General features: G+C 46.4%; 1 protein-coding gene across 6 annotated transcripts in view; it reads left to right on the forward strand.

The window, feature by feature from the left end:
- NRF1 (nuclear respiratory factor 1) overlaps positions 1 to 25,970 on the forward strand; it is a 47,921-nt gene that overhangs the window by 14,621 nt on the left and 7,330 nt on the right. For 4 of the 6 annotated variants that reach the window (XM_031605073.2, XM_031605074.2, XM_031605072.2 and 1 more), the window contains 10 exons: positions 953 to 1,067; positions 2,886 to 3,012; positions 3,565 to 3,705; positions 7,649 to 7,807; positions 8,479 to 8,676; positions 9,628 to 9,729; positions 11,324 to 11,481; positions 14,431 to 14,555; positions 24,453 to 24,509; positions 25,869 to 25,931. In XM_031605073.2, coding sequence (XP_031460933.1) covers positions 953 to 1,067; positions 2,886 to 3,012; positions 3,565 to 3,705; positions 7,649 to 7,807; positions 8,479 to 8,676; positions 9,628 to 9,729; positions 11,324 to 11,481; positions 14,431 to 14,555; positions 24,453 to 24,509; positions 25,869 to 25,931 — 1,245 coding nt within the window. Of the gene's footprint in view, positions 1 to 952; positions 1,068 to 2,885; positions 3,013 to 3,564; positions 3,706 to 7,648; positions 7,808 to 8,478; positions 8,677 to 9,627; positions 9,730 to 11,323; positions 11,482 to 14,430; positions 14,556 to 24,452; positions 24,510 to 24,919; positions 25,932 to 25,970 lie in introns of those variants that run through there. The other 2 variants (XM_031605075.2, XM_090130083.1) reach the window with 2 other exon arrangements.

Below are 25,970 nucleotides of genomic sequence, written 5' to 3' on the forward strand. Positions count from 1 at the left end.
CTACACAGTGATATAAACTGAGAGTTAACACAAAAAACACCCCTGTATCTGGTGACTCCCCAAATGTGTATTTGAGCTGTGGGCTGTGAGCCTACTATCTCCTGCTGTCAGGAGCAGGGCTGGGCTGGGTCCTGGCTTCTTCTCAGTTTTATTCTCCTTGAGAACAGGCTGAAACACAGATGTGAGATCTACTTGAGTGGCAGTGTTCAAAACTAGTCTCTCACCATTCTTGATCACTCTTGGAGCTCTTCTGTGCCTGTACATTGACTCTCACAGCTTCATGGTCCTGAACACCATCCCACTGAGCATTCCACTACCCCATTGAGCATTCCACTGCTTTGCTTATTATGTTTGCAGCCTCAACTCCTGCAGGATTTCCTTTTTCCTTCCCAGCACCCTGGTGGGCAGTTGCAGGAGAGTCTCACTCTAAGGGAACCCCAGGTATCCCCCTGTCTCTGGCTGCACTTCTCATGCCTCCCATACCCAAAGCTTGTGTACAATGCAGCTTTTCTGCCTAAATTGGCTCTCAATACTTAAAATAAATAAGGGTTTCCTGCTCCTGTATCTGCACCTTTGTTAAAGACAAAGCTTTGGGGCCACCTTGTATGGCCTTTCGCCTCTGACAAATGGAGAAACAGCTGGGCAATCTGATGTGCTGGTGGGCAGCTAAGCCCGCAGCAGGGAGTGGGTCTAGGGGGGGCTTTGAGGTCCCTTCCAACCTAACCATTCTCTAATTCTGTGACCTTTAAGGTCCTTCCCAACCCAAGTCATTCTGTGGTTCTGTGATCTGTATGGTCCCTTCCAACCCAACCATTCCATGATTTTATGATCATTAAGATCCTTTCCAGCCCAACCATTCCATCATTCTGTGATCTTTACAACCCATTCCAACCCAAGCCATTCATTCTGTATCTGGAACTGTGCTGATTCACTTCTGTGGTTTCATTTCCAGGCCCTGTAGGGATGGCAGCAGCTGCTGCTGTGGCAACGGGGAAGAAACGGAAGCGACCACATGTTTTTGAATCCAACCCATCCATCCGTAAGAGGCAACAGACACGTTTGCTACGGTAAGGACTTCTTCTGCACTCTGACACCTTGGCTTGCCTCTTCCATCCCTTCCCAGTGCTATTTGTGTGCTGTTCAGAGTCTGCCCAACTCGAGGAGTTGTGGGGCATCATTTCTGGAGGCCACGAGCAGTATTTTAATTTTCAGGAATGGGTCAAAGTGTTGCTTTGGTTCAATCCATCACAGTAACTTTGCTTTCCAAGGCCTTTCCAGTGACTTTACAGCTGTCCTGAGAGCTACAGCCACATTCTAGCTCTGAGGATGTATCTACCAAGTGAAGAATGTCCCTGTGTTTTCCATTATGACATGATTCTTCAGAGTGCTCTGAGCATCTCTGCCCACCTGATGGCCCCCAAGGAACTCTGGGGCTGCAGGATGTTCTGCAAACCTGTGATGATCATGGTCAGCAATGCTGACTTTAGGAACCATTTCTACACATTGACTGCTGCCTTTTAGAACATTTTGGAACAAACCAATTTTTGCTTTCTAAACTGTTCTGACCTCAGTTAGATTATATTAAAGAAGTTGGGATATTTGTCATCCTGTGCTGCTTGCTGACTTCGTCCTGCACACAGTTCATGCACGGAGGCAATGAATTCAGTGTCACCTTTTTTTCCCCTCTGCTTCAAACTCATGTAGAGCTGGTGAGAAACTAAGCTGGTTTCCTTACATTGTGTTTATTCACCTGTTAAGTCCTGTAACACCCTTTGCATGTGACCAAAGTGGAAAGAAATGAAGCAGGTTTGGTGTTAAATAGTGCTTCCTGGGAGTAGGCTCCTTTTCTTTTATAGCCTCATTCTGTTTTTCCCTCCTCCCTGTGACTCAGCCACATGTTTGCAGCATTTGTGAAGAGCAGATTTCTTTCTCCTTTGATATATGAACAACATAGCTTAAAGAAACTCCTCAGTAAAGGAATTACTTCTCCTCTCCTGCAACTGCTTTTTTTATGATGTGTAAAATACTGACAAAATGCATCATTTTTGTACCTCTGATCAATTTAACAGCTCTAAGCAGCAGCGTGCATCGAGTGGGAAGCTGGTTTCTGATTCTGAGATCTCTACACATGGTGGTGGTGGTGCTTTTTGGTACTGTGCTGCCATCAGCAGGTTTCAAAATGACCAGGACAGATCCTAAAATGTCCTCTTATGTCTGTGCTCAGGTTACACAGTGGTGCTTAACGAGGTTCTGCTGAAGTTCCTGACACATTCTCTTGTGTTGCTTGGAAGTTAGTAAGAGGAGGAAGGTCTATGAAGAACCATTTTCTTCCTACAGAGAGCTCATTCCAAGGGGACTTGCTGATGGGGCAGGTGCACGTGGGCTCCCTGTGCTCTGCTGGTGCAACGCTTCTGGCTCTTGCCTCGTTGTGGAGCTGTCAGCTGAATGCCAACAGCTCTGGTTTGGGTAGCAGAGATTTGCAATGTGATGCTACGAACCCAAATGTAAAATAAGCTGCGTTTTCTGGAATATTGTTGAAATAGTCAAATTCTTCTCCTTACAAGTTCTGTATCCTAGTACTCTTGGCCAGTGACAGAATTAAGGACGGCAGGAGATGCACATTAGCTTTGCTGCTCTGTTGATTTCTCTTTCCACTGTGCATCAATGGGAAAAAAAAATGGAGAACAGGAGAACAGCTGATATTTGAGCTGCTCTGGGACTGCGGGGAGCACAGCAGGGAAGCACTGTGTGGCCGATCTGACAGCTGGGGCTCTGCTGCTCACCTGGTTTGTGAATGGGATGCATCCAAAAAGGAAGCTGACAATGGGAAGGGTTGTGTTTCTGCAGGGCTCTCAGCTGACACCTGCTTGCTGATTCTGTTTCAGGAAGCTCCGTGCCACGCTGGATGAGTACACCACCAGAGTGGGGCAGCAAGCCATCGTCCTGTGCATCTCACCCTCCAAACCCAACCCTGTCTTCAAAGTTTTTGGAGCTGCACCCTTGGAGAATGTGGTAGGTGTCTCTAGAAAAAGCCATGCAATAAATTGCTCACCCTGTTGGCAGGTTTAATTCTGTCTCAGAGCAGCCTTGCAAGCCTGGCAGTGATCTGAAGGTCATGTTTAAGGCTCTGGAAATAGAGGTTTTTTGTATGAATGTGAGTTTAGCACCGAGTTCCTGTCTTCTCTGCATAGTTTTTGGCTGTTCAGCACAGCTCCCCAGGGCTAATAACCTCAATTAAAAGTGCAGGTAACGATGGATGTCTTTGAGCACAGCATGCACCTTACCACAGACCAGCTAGCAAATGGAACAGATCCTGATTACAATAAGTCTGACTTCTGAACTTAACTTTGATCCCACAAATCCTTCCACTTAGTGATGTTACCCAACATTTCATCATCACCCTTTCAATGCAGCCAAGCCTTTGGGGCTGGCAGGTGTTTTTACACGGCACTGTTTGCTCTTTCATCTCCCCAGTGCCCTGGGGAAGGCGGCTGGCCCTGCTGCTCACCTCTCCTCTCCTGTTGCTCCTCACCTTGTTTACTTGAGCTTAACAATTCCCCACAGGTACGCAAGTACAAGAGCATGATTCTGGAAGACCTGGAGTCAGCGCTGGCAGAGCATGCTCCTGCACCTCAGGAGGTTAACTCAGAGTTACCACCCCTCACCATTGATGGCATTCCAGTCTCAGTGGACAAGATGACCCAGGTAAGCACAGGCATGGCAGAAATTTGGCAGAACCAGAGAGAGATGTGGCATCCTACGGTCACATCCTGTTATTCTGTACCGGAGTTTGTCTCTGCATCTCCAGGGGATGCACTTGATTTCTTCTTTCTTTCCCACGGGATGTCTTAGATGTGAAGCTTTGTTATTGCTGCTTATTTTCTGCATACAGCAGCAGAGGTGCTCTAAGAGCTTGGAGCTGTAGGGAGCACCCCTCTTCACAGAAGAATGTCTTGGGTTGGAAAGCACTTTGAGGATCATGAAGCTCCAAACCCCCTGCCACTTGCAGGGCCACCAACCTCCACATTTAATACCAGCCCAGACTGTCCAGGGCTCCATCCAACCTGGCCTTGAACACCTCCAGGGATGGATGGGGCATTCCAGCCTCTCTGGGCAGCTGTTCCAGCACCTCACCACTCTCATAGTAAAGAACTTCCCCCTGATATCCAAACTAAATCTTTCCTCCTTCAAATTCAAACCATTTCCTCCTGTCCTGCCATTATCTGTCTGTCCTTTCGAGGAGTTGACTCCCCTCTTTGTGCTGCTTTTCTGACCTCCCATACACCATGAACAGGGGATGCATTTTGTCCTGCAGACTGCAGGTTTTTTTTTGAGCTCTGAGGTCAGGCAGGTGGCTTCTGCTGTACCATTTTGGATTATCTTTCTTGGCTGTTTCTTGTGTGTTCTAGATCATTCCCTCATTTTTCTGCTAGAACAGAGGGGGGCTTGCCAGTTGTTTAAGGCCACATCAAATCTTGGGTGAGATACTAATGGGGAACTGCCCTGGGGAAGTGGGGACTCCCCTTCTGTCGAGGTGCAGCCTTTTCCTGTCTTTATTTCTATGATAAAGTTGGAAATCAAAAATTGTAACATCAAGAATTGCTTAAGTTTTCTCTGCTTCTCTTCCAGTGAAGCAACATTTCCTCCAAAGATCTATGAGAAAAATACTAATACTTCTCATGTTAAGTTAAAAATCAGGTTTTTCCTTCCAAGTGTGACATGTCCTTGGTCTTCAGCAAACTCTGCACAATGATTTAGCCAAGCTAAGGTGCCCCTGGGGTTTGCTTGCTTCCCCCACTCAAAACTGTGTGTTCCCATCCTTCTCTTGGCTCATTTAAATGATAAATGCTTTCACTTCCTTTCTTCCTCCTTCATGTTTTGCAGGGAAAAAATGTGCCAACTGCTGATGCAACAGCACAGCAACGTAGGGCTGCTTAATGCTGCATGAGAGGACTTGAGCTGTGGTAAAACAAGTCTTGTGTTAGAAGTAACTCTCCTCTTTTCAGTGCAATATGATCACCCAGAATAGCTTTGTGAAGGTTTCTCCCAAGCTGTGGACAGTCTGTGCTCTTCACATCCAGCATTGCTGTGCTTTATGTGCGTATTATGGGCTGGTACTGAAGTCCAGCCCTTCTCCTGAGACTCTGGAAACAACACTCAGCCTCAGTTTCCCTGTATATCACATAGGGATGACATACTGTAGATGTTCTCTTAAAATTTTAGAGCTCTGAATGCCTGGAGGCCATCTGAGGACAGAACTGACTGCACTGCAGCCTCCTTGGTGGATTCTCACAACCCAAGAGGTGTTCCTCCTTGCAGAATTTTCAGGGAATAAATATGGTGCATGTGATGGTTATGAGGTAATTCCATTCCTGAAGAGGAGTATAGTTTCTGCCAGACTCTTAAATAGAAGCACAAAGCAGATATGCTAAATACAACGAGGCTGCTGTCATTTTTGTGCCACAGTGGCACAAAATACATTACTTTGAGAGAGTGGGTGATAACACTGACTGCTAAATCACTGCAATATGTTGCATGGCTAGATATGCTGTTGCTTTTTGTAGGAATTCTGATTCCCAGAGCTGCTGATACAATTCCATTCACTGTTAGCAGTTGGAGAGCTTTTCAACCAAACAGCACAAAACCCTATGGAAACACAAAGCCTTGTGGAAACCCAAATATTTGTAAGTACAGACGGAGCAACACCATGAAGAGGTGTGACTATGGGAGCTGCAGGTGTATGCAGGCAGGTGGTAGAGGCATCAGTTCCTCAAAGGGGAGGGTGAAGATCTCTCTCCTTTTAATTGCTCTGATCCCTTGTTGGTCTGGAGGGAAATAAAGGTGAGCAGGGCTGCTCTGAGCCAAGAGCATCACTCAGTTCAGCTGTGCAGGAGATAGGAATGGCTTTGGAACTCTGACCCTGGAAATGTTGCATAGAAATGTCTCCTTACTTGTACAGCTCTGGCATAGGGCATTAGCTTAGCAGAGCCCACATGTGCTATGAAGAAATGCCTGATTCTGCTGTCTTGAGTGGAGCTCCTGCAGCTGGAATGATCTGTAGTCCCACAGCTCCCTGCTTGGAGCACCTTATTACAACCTTGATGCATGCCTTGCTTTTCAATCCATATGTTAAAAGTAAAATAGTCTAAAGTTGGCTGTTGAAAAGCAGCTGCAGTTCTTTCTTTGCCCTCTTCCACTCTCAGAAGCCCCATGTGCTGCTCTTTGAAGATACGTGGGGCCAAGAGAAGGCTCCCAGCCACAGGTTTTTTGCCTTCTGGATGCCTTATCAGGGCTTAAGCCCTGGATGCTCCTCACACAGGACCCCTTGTTCCCAGCACTTTTCTGTGCCGTGTACCATTGCAGATGATAGAATTGAGGTTAGTTTGCTTCCATTGATACTTGGACTATATCTCCAGTCGTCCCTTCCACCCCCTATGATTCTCTGATCAAATTCACTATTAAAACTGAGAAGACCAAAGGGTGTCAAGGAAACATTTCTTACAATTTCTCTCAAATTTTTGATGCTGGAGATTATAAAAGCCTTTCCCAGAGCTGACACCAGGGTGAGCTGTGGCCTTTTTGGGGAGAGCTTTGCTTGTTTGGTGGATGTTTCATGGATGGAGGCAGCAGAACGTGGCTCCCACAGATCCTGCTGGCTGCACCCTTGGAGATGTGGAGTCTTTGTCTCAGAAGTGCTGGGGTGAGGTCTCGTTATGGCACTAATTAGAGCCATCCTCATGCTGAAGCAGCTGATTGTCTCCCTGGTGGATTAAAGGCAAGCCCTCCTAACAAGTGCTTCGAGCTGCTGACCTCCCTAGGACGAGTAATTAATCCATCTGTTAACAAGGAGCATGGCTTGCAGGTAGCAGTTGTGGGAAGAAGCTTTTAACTATTTTTGCACCAGGCAACCCTTAGCAGGTATGCAGTGCAGTGAGCCATGTGCTCAGAGAAGTTGTTTTTTTTTTTCTTTTTCATCCAAGTACACTAAAATTTTTCCTGTTAAGTAAGCTCAGAGCCCATGTTAATTCTTGTAGCTGAACTCTTTCTGCTCTGTGTTCCTGCAGAACTCATAGAACCATAGAATATCCCAATGGAAGGGGACCCATAGGGTTCATCGAGTCCATCTCCTGGCTCCCACAGATCCTTGCTGTTGTGCAGGAGGCAGCATCTGAATGAGCTGGTTTACAATTTCAGGCTAACAATATCAGACTGGAACCAGGGCTGTGGTTGGGATGGTTGGGAGAAACCCCCCTGCTATGGCAGAAGCCCTCCAGAAGTGACAAAAGGACTCCCAGAGACACTGTCACACCAGGAATGTTTTATTGTTGTTGATTATTCCAGCATTATTCTGACTTTTCTCTCCCTTCAGATCTCTTTGTGATAGTTCTTGAGCCTTAAAGTGTGCCGATGCGGTGTGTTAACACAGTGTGTGTCTTGCCTTGTTGATCTAGTTGGTTTAATTTGGTTTTGCTCTTCCATACTTTGTCTCTAATCTTTTCTCTGCTGAGATTCAGCAGAAGATGGTGAAGTTTTGTACATTTTCCTTGGACATTCAGTTCTTCTCCAGTCCATAGTTCCATCAGGATGGAAACTTTGTGCTGCCAGATGATGTGAGTTCCTAAAAACCCTCTGATGTGTTTTGTTTCAGGCACAGCTGCGAGCGTTCATCCCAGAAATGCTGAAGTATTCCACGGGTCGTGGGAAGCCAGGCTGGGGCAAGGAGAGCTGCAAACCCATTTGGTGGCCTGAGGACATTCCCTGGGCCAACGTCCGAAGTGATGTGCGCACGGAGGAGCAGAAGCAGCGGGTGCGTGGCTGTGTGTCTGCCTTCATGCTGGGCCAGGACCACTCTGCTCTCCAAACATGCACTTTGTTTGCTGTAGTGTCTGTGTCGTGGCATCATAAAGCCCTTGAAGGCTTACTGTCCCGTCTTGAGCAGGAGGGACCTCTACATCAAGGGAAGTGCTCAAAGATATGGAGCCAGGAAAAAAAAGGATAGCAGGTGAAAAGGTCTTTAAGGGTATTACAGCAACAGATCTACCAACCTGTTCCTGTCAAAGTAAGCTGCTATGGTGTGCACATCTATAGGCTGATGTGAGCTGGTTGGGTGGGGATGAATGTCTGGAAATGGCAGCTGGGAGTGATGTTCTACTTAGTGGCTTCATTCCCTTAACTGAAGATTCCTTGAAAGCTAGAGAAACAGATTCAGTTGAGAAATTTGCCCTTTCCCCTGGCCAAAGGAGCTTGTTATGTGTCTGTACACAGAAATGTAATAGCTCAGGGTGATTTCTGAATCTTGGGGATGAAGGGAGAGTGATTAAGTACCAAGAACCTTCTGTTTCTTTGAGAATTTATTGAAAAACATCCATCAAGACCCTCCCCCCCCCAAATAAGGAAAGCATGCAAAAGCAATAGCAGCGCTGCAGTGGGTCAGAAAAGATTTTCACATTGATTCTTCACTCCTTGTGATCCTGGCAGGTGTCATGGACCCAAGCACTGAGGACTATCGTGAAGAACTGTTACAAGCAGCATGGGCGTGAGGACCTGCTCTACGCATTTGAGGATCAGCAAACACAGCAACAGACCACAACCACACACAGTATAGCACACCTGGTGCCCTCACAGACAGTGGTACAAACCTTCAGTAACCCTGATGGCACTGTGTCCCTCATCCAGGTGAGTGAAATCCTCATCTCTTCAGTCCTCCATCGGGCTCTCTCTAGCAGCTCCCTGTCTGTCTGGAACTGGGGAGGACCTCCCTGCCCTGCTGGCCGTGCTATGTGCAGTGAACCCCAGGAAACCATTGGCCTTCTTGGCCACTGGAACACACTGCTGGCTCATGGTTGACTGTTGATCAACCACTGGGCAACTGTTGGCCAACCAAAACAACATTGGCTTTTTTCACCAGCAGGTAAACCTTTGGTAAACCATTGGCCAGGCAGGACACCACTGGCCTTCTTGGTCACAAGGGCACACTGCTTACTCATCATGATAAACGTGTTGGCCACCATTAACCTTCTTGGCCACCAGGTCACACTGCTTAAGCTCAAAGAAACAGCTCTGTCCTCTCTCTTTCCCACTCCTGTCCCTTGCTTTCCTGTTGTAGCAGCACACATACATCTGCAGCTGTATGGCTGAGAAGACAAGGGATCCAGACCTGGGTTTCACTCATAAACAGATGCACCATTAATTAGGTGGCCACACAGCGGCTGTGGTGACCTTTGGATGCAGCCATAGGAAGAAAGATAGTGGGCCATTGACTTTCTGGCCCTTCAAAGTTGAGTTCTCCTTATGAACAAAGCTGCACATCTCCCAGATTTTGTCTTTTCCCAACTGTTAAATGGGGAAAAAATGGTAATTTCCAGAGCCAGTGTGATACTGAGAATGAACTAACATTTGCCAAGTACCTGGAGAAGAGTGATAAGCAGTGTTACAAATGATAGCTGATAAGCAGGGTAGGTTTTTTACGTGACTTCCATGCAGTGCTGGGAGAAGCATGACTCTACCTACGCACCGTAACATTCTCTATGGATGCAACACCTTGTCATCTGAGAGCATTTGAGTGTCCCTTTGCTTGTCCCTTTATTCTGCCACTTTCCTTCAGCTGTATCTTGTTGAATTCCATAGGTTGGTACTGGTGCCACAGTTGCCACACTGGCAGATGCCTCTGAGCTGCCTACCACAGTTACCGTCGCACAAGTCAATTATTCTGCAGTGGCTGATGGAGAGGTAAGGATCTGGGTCGTGCACATTAATGTTTTCTGCTGATCACAGAACAGCAAGCCTTGCTTCCCCACTCTGCAGTGTTAACAGTTAAAACACCTGTGAGCACAAGACTATGTGAAATTTCATATAGAAAGTGTTGAAGCATTTGGATTCAGGATTATACAAATGCAATTATGGCAAAAGCCTAAATTCTGAATTTCATACATTTTTTTTGTTCTGTATGTAATTAATCTTGTGAAATCTGCTGTAGCAGAAAGCTCAGGATGTTTCTATGATTCTGGGACGGACCCATAGGAATTATTGTGTCCAGTGAATCATAGAGTACCCCAAATTGAAAGGGATCCATAGGCATCATCAAGTCAAATTTCTAATGACTTAATGAAAGATGCATATGCACGCTCATCTATTTGTGTTGGGTGACTTCTGTGTGCTCTCTGGATGCTGACAGCTGTTTTGTCAGCTCGGGGTTAGGAATGGGATGTTTCAAGCCTGTGTTTAGCAGAAGGTATTGCATGGCTGTGGGCAAATCATGTGATTCTTTGGCTGCTGATCTCTGGACAAAATGAGAATTGATTGTTTTCTGCAGCTTTTGGAGGGGTTTGCAGGTTAAGATGTGGAGAGAACTGCTTAAATGCACATTAACGTTGAGACAATGTCAGGAACCAGGATTTCTGGCAGGGGAAAGTCTGGTTTGCTTTGTATACATGGAGCTTTACTGGCGACAGGTGGCAGCACAGAACAGCTTTGTTCTGAACAAGACCCTATTTCCATCCCAGAAGCAGAGGGAAACAGCCTGGCTGTGATCTTGAAGTACATCAGAGCTGCTTTGAGAATTTTCAGTACCAGCTCTATCTCTTGAGATCTGGAAGAAAGCTACAATAGAAACGAAAGGAGCACAGGCATCTAGTTCCTAATTGAGAGAATTTTCTTCGTCACCTGCTAAGGCATCCTTATTAGTGTGTTCAAGGCTGCTAGTGACCTGAAATGTTTATGGATGAGGATAGAGATGGCAAAGGAAAAAGATCTTCATCTTGGTAGGAATGCCAGCTCATGGACCTTTATCTACCACTTCTCAGTCATTTGATCCAATGCTTATTCTGTGTTCACATCTTAGTTTTGTGGCCGTACAGTCATTACATTGTGGAGTTCCAAGTGGAGAAAGAATTATGGCCAAGGGAAAAATGAGCAACTGAGTCTGGATAAACTCGAAGCAATGTGAAACCTATCAATGTAAAGGGAAGTAGGGGAATTAAGTACCTGAAATAGATGAACAGAATATACTCCATTTGCTATTTGCTTTTTTAAGTGCATCACTCCAGTAAAAGGAAGTCCCAGCTTTGAGCTCAAGTGGGGTTGTGCCAAGTGCTGGCCATAGGAACCCATTAATGGCTGGGAGATGGTTGTAGGGTCCACAATCTCACTTGGATCACGGTCCTGCTCCTCTGATGCTCTTTTAGTCCTGTTGAAGTCTTTGGGAGAGAGTCAGAATTCTGCAAACGCCTCTTGGAATCATCTGGCTCCTTCGTTTTGGGAAGCAGCCACCCATTGATGGGATGACATCCAATCCAAAGACCTTCCTCTCTGTTTTTTCCCATAGGTGGAGCAGAACTGGGCAACGTTACAAGGGGGTGAGATGACCATCCAGACAACGCAGGCATCGGAGGCCACGCAGGCAGTAGCATCGTTAGCAGAAGCAGCAGTGGCAGCATCTCAGGAGATGCAGCAAGGAGCAACTGTTACCATGGCACTTAACAGGTATGCGTGCACATCCTTCTAGGTTTTCATCTCATGGTAAAAAGTCACAGTGCACAGCCCCAGTAAGGGCTTTTGCTTGCAAGCTCCTGATTCAGCCTGTGCCCAGGTGTCTGTACAGTGGTTCTTAGTTTCCACTGTAACTGTAGAAGCATGCTGAATGGAAATTTCCTGCAAGAGGAAAAGATGGGTATAGCTGTACTCTCTACACAATCTGATTTGTACAGCAAGGGTCCAGTTACAATTGACCTTGCTAATGAAGAGTCATAATGTGCTAAAGGTGCCTCTCAAGACACAAATCCATGATGCTGATGGTTGGAGTAGAGGTCCAAAGCAGTGCTATACGTGGATCATAAGTTATCAAAGCAGCCACCTTGATCCTGGAAGCAATCAATGGTGTGCTTCCAAATGCTCCCAGTATTTAAGGGAGCTTATGAACAGGAGGGAGAGTGATGTTTTACATAGGCAGATAGTGATGGCAAAAGAGGGAATGGCTTTAAAAGAGGGGAAATTTACTCAGGAGCAGAGAGGCCCTGGCACTTCTGCCCAGAGAAGGTGTGGGTGCCTCACTCCTGAATGGGGCCCTGGGCAGCTTGTGCAACTGGGAGCTTCCAGTCCAGTGCAGGAGTGGGGTTGGGGTTGCTTTGGGGTCCCTTCCAACCCAACCACCCTATGGTTCTATGCTCTTTTCCAACCCAAGCCATTTGATAACCTTTAAGGTCCCTTCCACCCCAAGTTGTTCTATGGCTCTGGGATCCCTGAGAACCCTTTTAACCCAACCACAATACGATTTGAAGAAATTTCTGTTGAATCACAAACACACTAAGAACTACTTCTGTTTGTGATCCAGATCCAAGTCCATCCAATATGTTTTCTTCTGCTACCACATAAGGCTGATTGATCAAGCTTTATTACTAATAGTTCCACTGTAAAATTGCCTTTTAAAACCACATGAACTTTTTAGGACACTGTAGGAACAACAACTCAAGTAACTAGTTATGGAGCTGCAGGAGAAAGCCTTCAAACCCACTTGCAGACTTCATTTCATCCCATCTCTAATAGCTTTAGCTCTTGAGGTGATGAATGGTTCTTTTCCTGTGTTAGCTGAGGAAGTTCAGAGTCTAGAATCACAGAATCATAGTTTCTATAGATTCCAGAATCATAGATTATATAGATTTAATAAGAAGAAATGTTAAAACTGAAGGGAGACTTCTGGAAGAAAGAAATGGAAGAGCTTTCCAGAGACAGCTGTGTGTGCAAGCTGTGCTTGTATGCAGGAGGGGTTTTATTTCCCAGGTTGCTGCCACCCTCTTTCCTTAATGATCATGACCTGAGAGCTCACCTACGTGATGGGCCCTCAAAACTCTTCCATGTGGAAGGGACATACTTTTTGTTTTATGCAAAAAGACCAAATAACAGCAAAACTTCACTTCTGCTCAGTTGAGCAGATAGAAACTGCAGTTCTCCAATGGTTTGCAAGGCTTGCATTTTGTTCGTTTTCATGGAAGCAGTGAAGCTCATATCCCTGACATAAATACCAAGTTCCTACAGGGTTGGACAAGAGCTTATCAGAAAATAGGAGATCAGGAACTGATAATCTGCAGAGATTCCCTTATCTAACTCATTGCTCTGGTGGGTCGCATATCAGGTTAAACAAGTTCACTTTTCAAGTGTTGCTTTTGGAATTTGTTGAAGATATTCCACTTTCCTCAGCCTTTGGAAACACTCTTTTGAATCTGACAGTTCTCAGGAATCAGAAGCCTCCCACTTTGTATTTAATTCAGGGCTGCTGAACATATTTTGATTTTTCCGAGAGAAGGAAGCAACTCGAGATGACTTGAGCTGTTTAGAAATGAAAATCCACCTTGAGTGAGTTCAGTTGGAAAGTGTGCAGCATCCAAGCAGGAAATTAGGTGAGAGGAACAGTGAGTAGGAAGTACTTATAAAACATTGGAGTCCATTTTATCAGAGAGTCATAGAATCATGAAATATCCTGAGTTGGAAGGGACCCTGGGAGTCTATGAAGTCATGAGAGAATGAGAAGGGAGCAGTTATTTTCCATTTTGTAGAATCATTAAGGTTGGAAAAGACAACTGAGATCAAGTCCAACCATCAAGCCATCACCACCATGCCTGTTAACCAAGTCCCTCATTTCTGGCAAAATCAGACTTAACAGCAAGACTGAGATGGTAGTTTTTTTGGACAAGATGTTGTGGAAGCAAAAAATATATACAAAATTAGGCTTCAAAGGGGTGGTCCAGGTGCTGACTGTGCTGTGTGGAAATCAATACTGACTGCTGGAAGCTGAGAAGGTATAGGAAGGGTAAGATTGTATATGGATCCTAAATACCTGATACTGGCTGCTCTCACAGCAGGGTTGCTGCATTAGAAAGGCCTTTGGTATGACCTCATTTGTATAAAGAAACTCAAGCACGCCATGCTTAGCTACCAATCACTCATTAAAAAGAATTATTAAACCACGTGGCTTGGGAGAAGCACTGTATCTTGGCTAAATTGAGAGCTGCTGATGTGTTCCTGGTAGTGGTGAAGTTCTGGGCAAGGTAAAATTAGTAATGAAGGTGGAGCTGTAAAATCTGGAGAGATTCAGTGGCAAAAAAAAAAAAAAGAGTTTTGTGCCCAGATCCAGAGTCATGAGGGAGCCATGTGATGGAATGTCCTTAGATTGTCCAAAAGCTTTTTGTAAAGCCCACACAAAGAGATGGATATTCTGGTAGGCAAGCTGTCAAAAAGCTACTGGAAGCAGCTTATTGCCATGTAGTCCTCCTCAACTGTAGATTTCCCATTCTGAGTAACTTCTGCTGGCTGTGATGAGGATCCCTTCTTGCTGTGTTTGTTCCACTGACACGCAGTGCCTGATGAAAATGGATCCTGCTGGAGCAGAGTGTTTGGTTTGTCTTTCTTCCTAAATCTCCTCTCTCCTCTCCCATGCAGTGAAGCAGCTGCCCACGCCGTAGCCACACTGGCTGAAGCCACTCTTCAGGGTGGAGGACAGATCGTCCTATCTGGTGAAACTGCAGCAGCAGTAGGAGCACTCACTGGAGTCCAAGATGCCAATGGTAAGGCTGCTGGAAAGCTGTTGTTTTGTTTTTGTTTTACTTTTAGTTTTGTTTCCTCTCTTAGCCAAAGTTTTTCCTCTCTATTTTTAATGTCAAGTTGTCCCTAGTGAAAGAATTCTGTGGGTTATAACTTAAAAGCCTGGAGCTGAATGGTAGTGTTGACTTCTTGTTTGCTCCCCATAGTGCTGGGGATTTGCTATCCTCCTCCTTTAAGGTTTTATGGAAGAAGATTGCTCTCATTCTGTCTTTGCACAGTGTCCAGAACTTGGTCAGTACAGCTACTTGGTGCTGTAGTAATCTCATCTCCAAAATGCTTTGCTGTAGAGTGGCAGCAAATATGACCAAAACTTTATTACACACTCATTTCCTTCTTTTCTTGAAGCTTTTTGCATGCTTGGTGGCTGCTCTTGAACAAAGCTTTTGTGCTTTGCTGGCAGATAAGTCATCCAGCAGCAGTCAGGTCACTGCCTTTCGCTTTGTTTTCCATCTTGTCACCACTGCACAGTCCACTGCTTAGTTGTAGGGAGCTATGTAGTGTCTGTAATGTTTCTTGCTTCTTATCTCAATATCTGTTGAGCCAAGTCTGGTGACTTCAGTAGTCATCCACTACCAGCTCACTGTGAATAAAATGGTGCGTTCATGGAAACTGGAGATGACATTGGAGCACACACGTCTTCTGGTTGGTGATCATCTACCTCCTGTATCTCTCTTTACCCAATTTTTTGAGTTCAGAATTAAAAATGGTGGGTTATTTTGGTGGAATAGAAGGAGGAGCATCGTGGGTTATTTGATGGAGTAGAAAGAGGAGCACCAAAATGAGGATGAGAAGGGTGAAGTTGACCAGATGACCATCAAACTCAACTTCCAACTCAAATGATTCTGTGATTGTAAGTTGTAAGGAAACGTTGCCTTGAGGGTAGGGTTATTTGGGCTCTAGTTGCCAAATTATGCAGCCAGGTGGCTTCTTGCCTCGTTGCTTTGCATGCCAAGCAGATGTCTTCCTCTGTGAGACCTCAAGTTGGCTCCCATCAAAATCCTCATCGCGTGGGGTACCTGCTCACTGTAAAACATCAACATTTAGCTGGGGATATGGAGGCCAGAATGTAACTCGTGGTGTTTAGTTTGATGCCTCTTGCTATGCAGTCAGCCAGCCTGAAGAGGGAGCAGAAATGAAGGGAAAACTCATTCCCAGGAGCAGGGAGTGCATTGGATATGGAGAGGGAAGAGTGAAGCTGTGCTGTATTACACTTTGCCATCAGCGGAGCACGATGGGGAGAGGTGGTGTGTCTGTATAGGAGGAAGAATCTGCCCCTGGATGCTCAACCCCAGCAGCTGACCAGATTTGTACGAGAATGTTAGGATCCTTGAGCAATCTGCATCCCAACTCCCTTTGGTCCACTTTTAAAACGCATTCACAGTGTGGATTCCTCTGGATGCTTCCCTTTAAACCTGAGTCACTCACCACAGTGTTAATACCACTTTAATGCAAGTTGGGTTGGATGTTGGTTTTTTTTTTTGCCTTTTTTTTTTTTTTTCCTAACAGCACTGTTGGAAATCAGATGGGATTTAGAATGCATTAAGGGAAGAGGCTGCAGCTTTCCCTATGCCCGCAGCCCCACTCCCACCTCCTTCGATCCACTCTCCTCCCCAGCAGCATTAAGGGGTTGCTCTGTGGAGCACAGAGCCCCTGGAAGCGTCGTGCTGGTGGGCTCATCACCTCACCAGCTCATGTATCTCCCTTAGGGATGGAGGAGACGTTGGGTATCTGTTCCTCTGTCTCAAGCTGGGGGTGGAGAGCAGATGGATTTCCAGCGGCGCTGAGGATTTTGCTGCCCCAAAGCTTTGGGTGTGAGGGTGAGCATCGCCCTGGTCACCTCCACTTGATGCAATGGGAACCAAGGAGGAGATAATGAGGAGGGATTTGGTGCAATCAGTTGCAGGAAGGAGATGGGGAAATGACTGCTGGAGCTGTGGTGGAATGAACCAGCAAATAGCCCTGCTTACTGCTGCTGGCAGGGTCTTCAGTTGCCAACATTTTCAATTAATGCATCTCCCTGGGAGTATCTCACCTTCCTGTAGGCTCTTTTTGGGGGATTCTCATCCCTCGGTTATAAATTTTCCCCTGTCTTATCGATGAGGAAACTGAGACAATGGTTGAACACATTTGGTTGCAGTCAGGTAAGGTGTTGCTCCTGATTTTAGCCTCTAGATATAATTACTCTTGTGTTTTATTCTATCTTAGTATATCTTTCCCATTCATCCTCTGGCTTGTGACCAATATTAAGTGACCCAAAAGAATGAAACTGGCTGAAAAGAGGCAACTTCTGCATGTTCCTATCTTGGAATCAGGATGCTGGGAGAGATGACTGTGCTCTTTAAGCTGAGGATGTTTGCTCTGAAAGCAAAGCATTAAAACAATGTAATATCCAAAACAGGTGAATGAGACTGCAGCAGAAGCTGTCTGCATATTGAAAACGCTCTGCTGAGAGGGGACTGTGCACTCTGGGTGCTTTCAGGGTGTACTGAGGAAGGAAACCTGATCGGCCCTGGGAGGAGAGCAGACAGAGCCGTCCCCATTCTGCAGCCTTTTGTTCAGGATCGATCCGAGCTGAGGTCTGAAAGCTGCTTTGGCTGCAGCCTTCCTGATGTCATGCTTCAATATTGATGAAGCTCTGCCCACGTGGGGCTGTGCCACCCCATAAATATAACACCAAGCAGAATCCCTGCCCCAAGGATGTCAGTGGAACAGCCTCAGTGCATGGGGTTGACTCTGTTTTGGTGCCATGTGCTGCTTTTTGGACACTCTGAGATGAGTGTTTTGCTTCAAGCTCCTTCTTCCTGCTCACCCCAAAATTCACCCCAGTTTCTCCATAGAGAGATGTGCTGACATCAGGGGTGAGCCAGGATTATCGTGTCGTGATGAAAGCACACCGAGAGCATTAGGGCTGTGACATCAGCAGCTGGGATTAGCAAGCTCCAAGCAGAAGGAAGACGTCAGGGCAGGAGCATACCTTGCAATTAGTGTAGGATAAATGATCCCATAGCAGCATTTTGGGTGACAGGACCTTGCTGCATGGAGCTGGCAATTCCTGCAGCACGTTCAATAGCTGGAAGGCTGCTGGCAGCAGTGGGTGCCAGGTGCAGAGACGTCCCCACCCTCAGCTGAAGGGCAGATGGGAGATGGGAAACCCTCTGCAAAGAGCCCTCTGGGTGAGGTGGTGCAGGAAAGCAGAGGGAGATGCATGGGGTATAGCCAAGCACTGCGTGTTCTTGTCTGGGATATCCTTGCTTTGAAATATCCTTGCTTTGGGATGCCTGGGGACAGGGAGGTGCAATGCACTGACCCTTTTTTCCATGAGAAAGAGGATGGGCAGAGGCTCAGAGGCTGATCTGCTGCAAATGTCAATCTCCTTTGAATCAATAATAAATAAATTTCCCTCCTAGATCTTCTACTTTTCAAGGAAAGAGGATCCAAATGAGCACTAACACTGGCAAAGTGCTGCTGAGCATGAGTGGTCCTGAAGGAAAGGGCTGAGCTCATTGCAGCACCTTCCTGGTGAGAACAGATGTATATTTTTTAATGAATTTAACCACAATCTGAAGGAGAAAGGAGGATGCACAGTTTTGCAGATGTCGCCCAGCAGAGGAATGGTGTCACTGGGAGCTGGATGGATGAATTCCTGAGCAGAGATAAGGAGAGCTGCTTCCTAGAGGACAAATTCCTTTGCACAAACAAACTGTGGTCCGAGTTAAATGCATTGCCATAAGCATCACCTCCAGCAGGTTTATCCTCTTCCAAACCCACACAGCTCTCTGTTTGCTTGGAGCCCCACCAGATCATTGAGACCTACTGCCTTTAAACCCACCGTGGTGGCTCTCCTGCATTCTGCTGCTGTCCTGCATCTCTCCTGGGCTCTAATCTTTACCGTGTGACATGGGGCTTTGCTTGGACATCTTGGCTGATGATTAGGATTTGTCTGCCCACCAACCAGGGCTAAAAATAGTGGCTCAGACATCTCCCTCTCGTGCTGTGCTCAATGCTTCTCCTACCAGCCAGGTTCTGCTACACCAATGCAGGGACCAAGGCTGCTCCCAGCACACGTTTGGTCCCCTTTGTCTGAGTGGGATGCCTTTAGGGATCCCTTGGCTTATTGAGGTCAAGACATAAAACAGTGATTTTTGGGTGCAGTTTGTCTCCTTGAGTAGGGATACTCATATCATTTGATTCTGGAAAGAAGACTTTTTTATAAGGTGGGTGTCTTGGTCTCCTCTTGGCAAAGAGAGGAGTGCAAGGAAAAGCTGTTTTGGGTTTTGTGGGTTCTTTTTGCTTTTGCTTTCTTCATTTCCTTGTCCTTAGGGATTTGGTTTAGTAGGCAGTATTGGTGGTAAGTGGGCAGTTGAACTTGGATGATCTTGGAGGTCTTTTCCAACAGTAATGACTCTGTGAATGGGCATAGAGGGGATGAGTTGATGGTTGGACTGGATGCTCTTTTCCAGCTGCAATATTCTGTGATTCCTTTGCACAAATCTCACATGAAGTCTGATTTTTTTTTTTTTAGCTCCAAAACACATTTGAGCTCATAAAGAAGGAGACATAAGGAAATCTTTGACTTTATCTGTTGCTGTCCCTAAAAGAAATCCCAACATCATTCCCACTGGGGGAAACCAACTTCATTAGGGGCAGAGATCCACTGCCAAGTATTTTACTACTGGATAATGTTGAGCATTTCTTTGGCCCCCATTGGTTTCAATGAGCTCCCATCCAGCCAATGAGCCTGACCCCCCATCTCCCAGCACCTCAGTGACCTTCCAGCAGCCCCAGCACCTCCCAGCTCCCCTCCCCTGGTGAGTTCTGACATCCATCCCTGCTATCAGCAGTTGGGACTTACAGGCTCCCCAGCTGTCACTGCCCTGCTTTAAGCACAGGCCATTTACCTTCCACGTGTCCTGAATTAGGGGAAATGGACAGGAGGGCTGGGCCTGTTTAAAAATTAAAGCTGATTACAAGGCATTAACATTACATTTAAAGAAATAGCAGCCCTCCTCTTCGGGCATGGTTGCAATATGTTCCCTTTTGTTCTGGACTTGGAGAGAAAACAGGGCTGCTATTGACTCTGAGCTGAGCAGGGCTTCTTTAGCTTCTCTTCTCAAATTTACAGCTGTTTGATGCCTTCTGCAGTCCTCTAAAGCAGTTTTGCTCTTGCACTTCCTTCCCAGCTTTGTGCTTGTAGCAGAAAGCTGAAACTCTCTGCTCGTTTTGAATTCTTATTGGAAAATTCAGATTAGATGACGCTGTCCATCCATCTGCCTTCTGAACACAGCATTTGGAAGCTCCTATTTGGGGGATGCCACACGTGTTCACCCTAGTGCCAAAATGCAGCCTTCCTGAGTCAGTTGGAAAGAAAATTTTATCCTTTTTTTTTTGTACTTTGGGGCTTTTTGGTGTTCATGCAAGAGCTGGAGATCCCCCCAACCTTCATTTCTGAATTTTGCTTTTGGAAGCTCGTATTTGGGGAATCCCAAACTGCTTTAGTCTTATGTTCATCTTGGGTCCAAATGCAGCCATCATTGTTCTGTTGGGAAGGAAACCTTTTTTTTTTTTTCTTTTTCCAATTTTGGGGTTTTTGGTGTTCATGCAAGAGCTGGAGATGCCAATTCTTTGTCAAGTTTTTATCTAAAGGCGATGAGCTTCTATTTGGATGGAAGAGGAAAAGCAAGCAGTGTATTTAGCCTGTCTCCCTAAATACGTCTTGAGGCTGGATAGACAAACATTTCCTGGTTGGTTTGCCACTCTTCCCAGTGCAGGACCTGGGATGTAAAATGCTGGAATGGGCAGTGAAGGAGCTCTGCACTGGGATGGGCTGCACCTCCTCAGCACTGTGCTGCTTTATTTATAGCTCTTGCCCTAAAGGAAAAGGCACGGATGGAGGCAGAACAGCAGCTCTGTGGTGCTGCCTGCTCCTCCTGATCTGTAGCAGATGTTGGTGAGTCATTGTTCTGTGCTTCCTTCTCCATGCCCAGCCTCAACCAGAGGTTCTGTGGGAAGAGCTGCACCTGCAGTGCTCCATTGTGCCCACCCCAAGCCTCAACCAGAGGCTCTGTGGGCAGAGCAGGTCCTCCATTGGGCTCCTGCTGCCTTCTCAAACCAGAGCATGGTACCAGGGGAAGGACCATGTGCTGCAATTCCACCTGAGATTCCACTTCACCCTTCCTGGAGCAGAGCAGAGCTCACACCTTATCCACTGCATCTTTTGCACCGTGATCCCAGCTGACCCTGCAAGTTGGGATGAGCAGTGGGTGGTGATGGAGAGCACCTTGAACATCTCTCAGTTCAGATTTCAGCTTGCATCCTGCTTGGAGCAGCATTCCCTCATCCCCATCCACATAGCGACAGGTGAGCTCTTTGTCTGTGGCCACATTTCTACTTTTCTCCCTGTAGCAGCCCACTGCTACCCCCATGGCTATTCATGGGTCTGGGGGAGTGAGTGAGCACAGAGATTACACTGCATCAGGGCAGATGGAGAGGGGCTCCTAATCCCCCCCTCACCCCTGCGTCACAGCAATCTGCTGTTTCATGGCAGCAGGGCTGAGTCCTCGCCTTGCTGGCAGGTAGCCCCATGGCTACGAGGTTAGGATACCCTTCCCTGCTGGACTTTGGGGTCTGAGTGATTGAATAGAGGCTTGCCTGACTCCAGGGCAGCACCAATATCCAGGGTTTAATGTCTGTCAGCGGGCGTAGGGTGCAACCTGATCCAAATGGGAAGCTGGCTGACATCCCAGCAAGCTGTCATAACGACGCAAGGCATTTTATGAAATGATATGGGGGTTTGTGAGCCTCCCCCCCACCACTGGGCATCCCACTGCAAGGAGCAATACCCTATAAGCTATGCCACAAAGCTGTGTTTTCCCAAGCACGGCTCTCCTGAGTACATCAAGGCACGGTTTGTGGGTCTGTTTGCTTATGAATTCAGTAGGTTTTGTACAATAGAGCAAAGTTTCGTCCCTGTTCTATTTCTGAGCATGTCTAAAGGATTGTTTTGTGGCTGTATTTATCCTCTCCGTCGGTTCCCCATAGCAGGGACTCATTGCAAAGCCTAAAAGCACAGCCCCATCTGTCTCATGCCTCTGGGGCATAGTAAAGAGCCCCATCCTGAGCCACTCTCTTGCAGCCATGTGCTCATTGCCCACCAACCCTGCCAGTGGCAGGATGATGGAGATGGAGGGTTTTAATTCATTTCCCCAAGAGGCTGCACTGGAGACCTTCAGACTTTTGTTTTTCCAAATATTTCTGTTTTTCTTCCTGAGTGTAACCCATTCCTCGGCCATGCTGTTCTGTTTTTTGGGGTTGAAAGGCTGTTTTCTTGCAGCTCCTTTGAGGAAGGATTCATTTATTTCTTCTTGGAGATGGCATGAAGGCTTGGAGAGACAGGCTGATGGCAATTTGGGTGGCGTTGTACAGAAGGTTTGATGGCGTGCAAAAGAAAGGTAAAGCTGTCCCTGTAAGGAGCCTGTAAGGCAGAACCATTCCTCTTTGCCCTCTGAGCAGAAGGGAACGCCATGCTTTCCACCTGCAGTCCTCCTGGGAAGTGAATCGAGGGCGGTGTGCTGTCCCTGGCGGCCCCTGTCTCCCAGTGACCTTCTCAGCTCCCGAAGACAGCTTGGCTTTGCTGTAAAGCAGCTCATGTGACAGTGGTAATCCGCAGCTCGTCAACAGCTGGGCAGGAAGATTGCAGGGAATCGCCCTATTTTTCCTGTGCTGCAGCCTCACGCCATTGCAGGATGATGCCTTCTGGGCTCCAGCAGCAGGTTGGAACATATATACTCACAGCACTGCAAAGCTTTCCAGGAGCAAACGTGCTTCTGTGAGTGGAGGTAAAGCTGCAAAACAAGTTCCAAGAGAGGAAAAAAAGCCCAACGCTTTCGTCTGACATGACTTCCTACAAATCTTTTTCCAAAGATGGAGTTGAAGTTGTTCCTCCCATCCCCATCGTATTCTTGGGTTGAATTTATTCTCTAATGTGTATAGATTTCTTTCTACGTTGTGTTTTCTGGTGGTTAATGTGGACTCCTCTGTGATCCAGGGGGAGGACTGCAGTAGACCCATTTGGACTCTTTGCCACATGCCCAGCAGTCTGCTTGGAGAAGACACAGCCTCTAAGAAGGGAGAGAATTAGGCTTGAAGTGAATTGTGGCATTATTTGCTCGCAGATCATAGCAAAACTTTACTCTTTGTGAGTTTTCCTCCTTGCTGTCAGCAATTTGCCTCCGTTCTTCCTATTCCTGTAGGAAGGAGAGGTGCTCTGATCAGGTCAGGAGCTTTGTCCCCACATCATCCCTTTTGGTTTCTCCACCAGAAACCAGTACCAATGCTCTTGTGGTGTCGATATGTTCTCCACCAGGACACGGCCTGAGACAATCCCTCATTTCATGTCAGCCCTCAGAAATGGCCATCTGTTCCCTCTGCCCTGTGGTAGCTTTGAAGGAGAGCCCTCAGCAGTGAAAGGCTCTCTTCTATTCCCCTGAGCTGCCTCATCTCTTCCTTCAAAAAGGAAAAAAAGGAAAGCTCTGTGCTTCTGAGCATTAGGGGGCTCTAATTGGTGTGTGCGTGATAGGGCTGTTGCATTTAAAAGGTGAACATGGAGCTAATGGAAACAGTTTTATTGCTGGTGTAAATATAGCATGCTCGACTCCTTTGAAGTCATAGGGATCAGCAGACAGTGGTGTTCGTATTCAGTTCTGCAGCATTCAGACCCAACCTGCTGGATGCTTCCTATTGCTCTTACCCCAGGTATGCCATTGTGTCCTTGGCTAAATCTTCTTGGAGGACTTTTGTATGGTTTTAGTGCAAAAAAATAAGAGTCTAAGTCACTCTTCTAAATAGGAGCTAAGTATGGAGAGATTTGAGGGCTGCAAATTCGTGGTCACGTGCATGAGGTTGATGGTTGGACTGGATGATCTTATTGGTCTTTCCAACCTTAATGAGTCTATGATTGATTCCATGCAATGAACAAGGATTGGACTTTGCGGGTTCTCCAGCCACCACCTCCTGCTCTCATTCATTCTGCCTTTCCTGAGAACTGAGAGCAATGGACAAACCACTGTGCTTGGTCCTGTGGGTCCCCTTGCACCCAACTTTGCAGCAGGGATGCTTTTGCAGATCCATTTTGTCACCAGAACCCATCGTTTTGATCCCATTCGTTGGCCATGAATGTGCACTCTGTTGCAGCAGCAAGGTTCCTGCTGAACGAGTCAGCAAAGCGCTGGGAAAATGGTTTTTAGCTGAAGCCAGAGCCTATCTGGTTACATATCACCTTACTGCAGAACAATAGCTGCTTTATACTCCCATGTGCTAAATGCTCTGTAGTGTATGCTAATGTCCGTGTTCACGTGTGATCTATGGGGCAGCGTGCTAACTTGGGAAACTCATTTAGATCCCAGCCCCTTGTAGCCCTAAAATCACACCAAGCTCCTCTTGGAGACCAATGAAGACTCAATGAATCTCCTCACCGCGTGCTCTGGGGACGCATAGAAACGCCTCTTTGGCAGCCACTTCCCATTCATTTCACATCCCTGGTTAGTGGAGAGCATTCTTGGAGGTGGCTGGATGGATTTTCTCCATTCTGTGTTTCTCTTTGAACCTCTCTGGTCCAATTAAGCCGTTCATCTCAACGTTTGCCAACTGCACTACAAATATCTGCAAGTATCTCACTGTGCCTCCCACGTCTGCACATAATATCCTGTATACAGTCAAAAATATTCAAGTTACAGTGCCTAATATTGGGGTATTACTTACATGTGAGTAATGAATTAAACCTAGGCTACAAGTGTTTTTCCTACCCAATGCCCCCCATGACTGCAGCATGTGTTCAGCCTTTTACACTTGCATTTCATTGTCAGGCATCCTAGCAGCAGACTATTCAGGCTACAAGTGGAGCCTAGCAGAGAGTTTATCAGGTGAGTGGCTTTTCCTGGTGGTAGTCGTTGAATATTGGGATCTGGCTATCATTGACACAGCCAACACTGTGGTGTTTCTTGGGGGGTGAAAGGGCTTTGTGTCTCTCTTTCTTCTTCTTCTTTTCTTTTTTTTTTTTTCCCTTTCTTTTTACACTGTCAAGGGGAAGACGTTAGGCTTTGGATATAGGTTGAGGTTGGAGCATTGGGCTGGAGATGCCATGGGGTGGGTTCATATCCCGCAGCCCCATCCCGTTGGCCATACACATGCTAACCTCCCTTATAACCATTACTTAATTAAATAATTAGTGAAGAGGGCTGTTTTAACAGCACTCGAGCAACCACAGGTGGGGGCTGTTGGGGGGGGGGGGGGCGTTGTGATCTTTGGATTTGTAAAATTCATCTTTTTAAAGGTCACGGACTCAAGGCAGAGCTAAAGCAGCAGTGGAAAGGGAAGAAAACCCCACAGCCTCGCTTTCAGCACCCATCAGTTTTAAGAAACCATGGGCTAAAGATGGTAGCAGAAACCTAAGTACAGAAGTAGGTGCACCGTACAGCAGAGGAAGGCAGACATGAGAAAGCACCCATGGATGCTTTGCTGGTGCAGCCTCTTGGACTCTGGAAGTGCCTCTCTTTCTCTATGCAACTGTCTTCCCCGTATTGATGATTTTCAAAGATGTTGCCAGAATTTGTTAGAGTATGTGCTTCAAAAAAGAAAAAAGAAAAAAAAAAAAAAGGGAAGTTTTTCGATTCAGATGACTTCTGAAATGGATTTTAGTCTTTTGGGTTGAAGTAATACAATATCACTTTTAGATGGTACTCTGCCTTCATTCTCACGGTACCCTTTAATAAAACCTTACAGAAAATACAGGATCGAGGCTGTTTTAAGAGTAAGAGTCACTCTCTATATACATTTCATAGAATATCCTGAGTTGGGAAGGACACATCAAGTCCAACATTTGTCCCACTGGAAGAGCCCATGTGGGTGTTAAACACATAGCAGGCAAGTTAGCAAAGTTTTTATGGCAAAACAGAATAGGGATCCCATACAGCAATTGCTACGCTGCCTGCCTCTCCTCCCATGAATTTAATGTCTGATGCTATGTAAGAGGAACAAGTTTGATTTATCTGTAGATGTTTCCTGTCTGTGGTTTCTGGGAAGCTTTGCACTGGTAGCGCACAGGTGACACAGCTCTGCTCAAAAGGTGCTCCTCTCTTCCATATCAACAGAAACAAAGCTCAGAATTCCAGGTAGAGCGGCGTTAGGGGTTCCTGTACTTTCTCTATTTTTACCTCTGTTTCCTCTCTCTGATTGACCATGATAGACTGCTAATCTCATCAGGTGTGCCCTTCACTCCACAGCAAAGCCAGCTGATCAAGGAAGCTTAGAAGGGTTATTCGTTAAGCTTTCATCTCTGGAGCATGGTAAAAAAGGCTTCCCCTACATAGGTAGATGCATGGCAT

This window comes from Phasianus colchicus, chromosome 1, assembly GCF_987193195.1.
Source record: "Phasianus colchicus chromosome 1, bPhaCol1.hap1.1, whole genome shotgun sequence".
Taxonomy (NCBI): Eukaryota; Metazoa; Chordata; class Aves; order Galliformes; family Phasianidae; genus Phasianus; species Phasianus colchicus.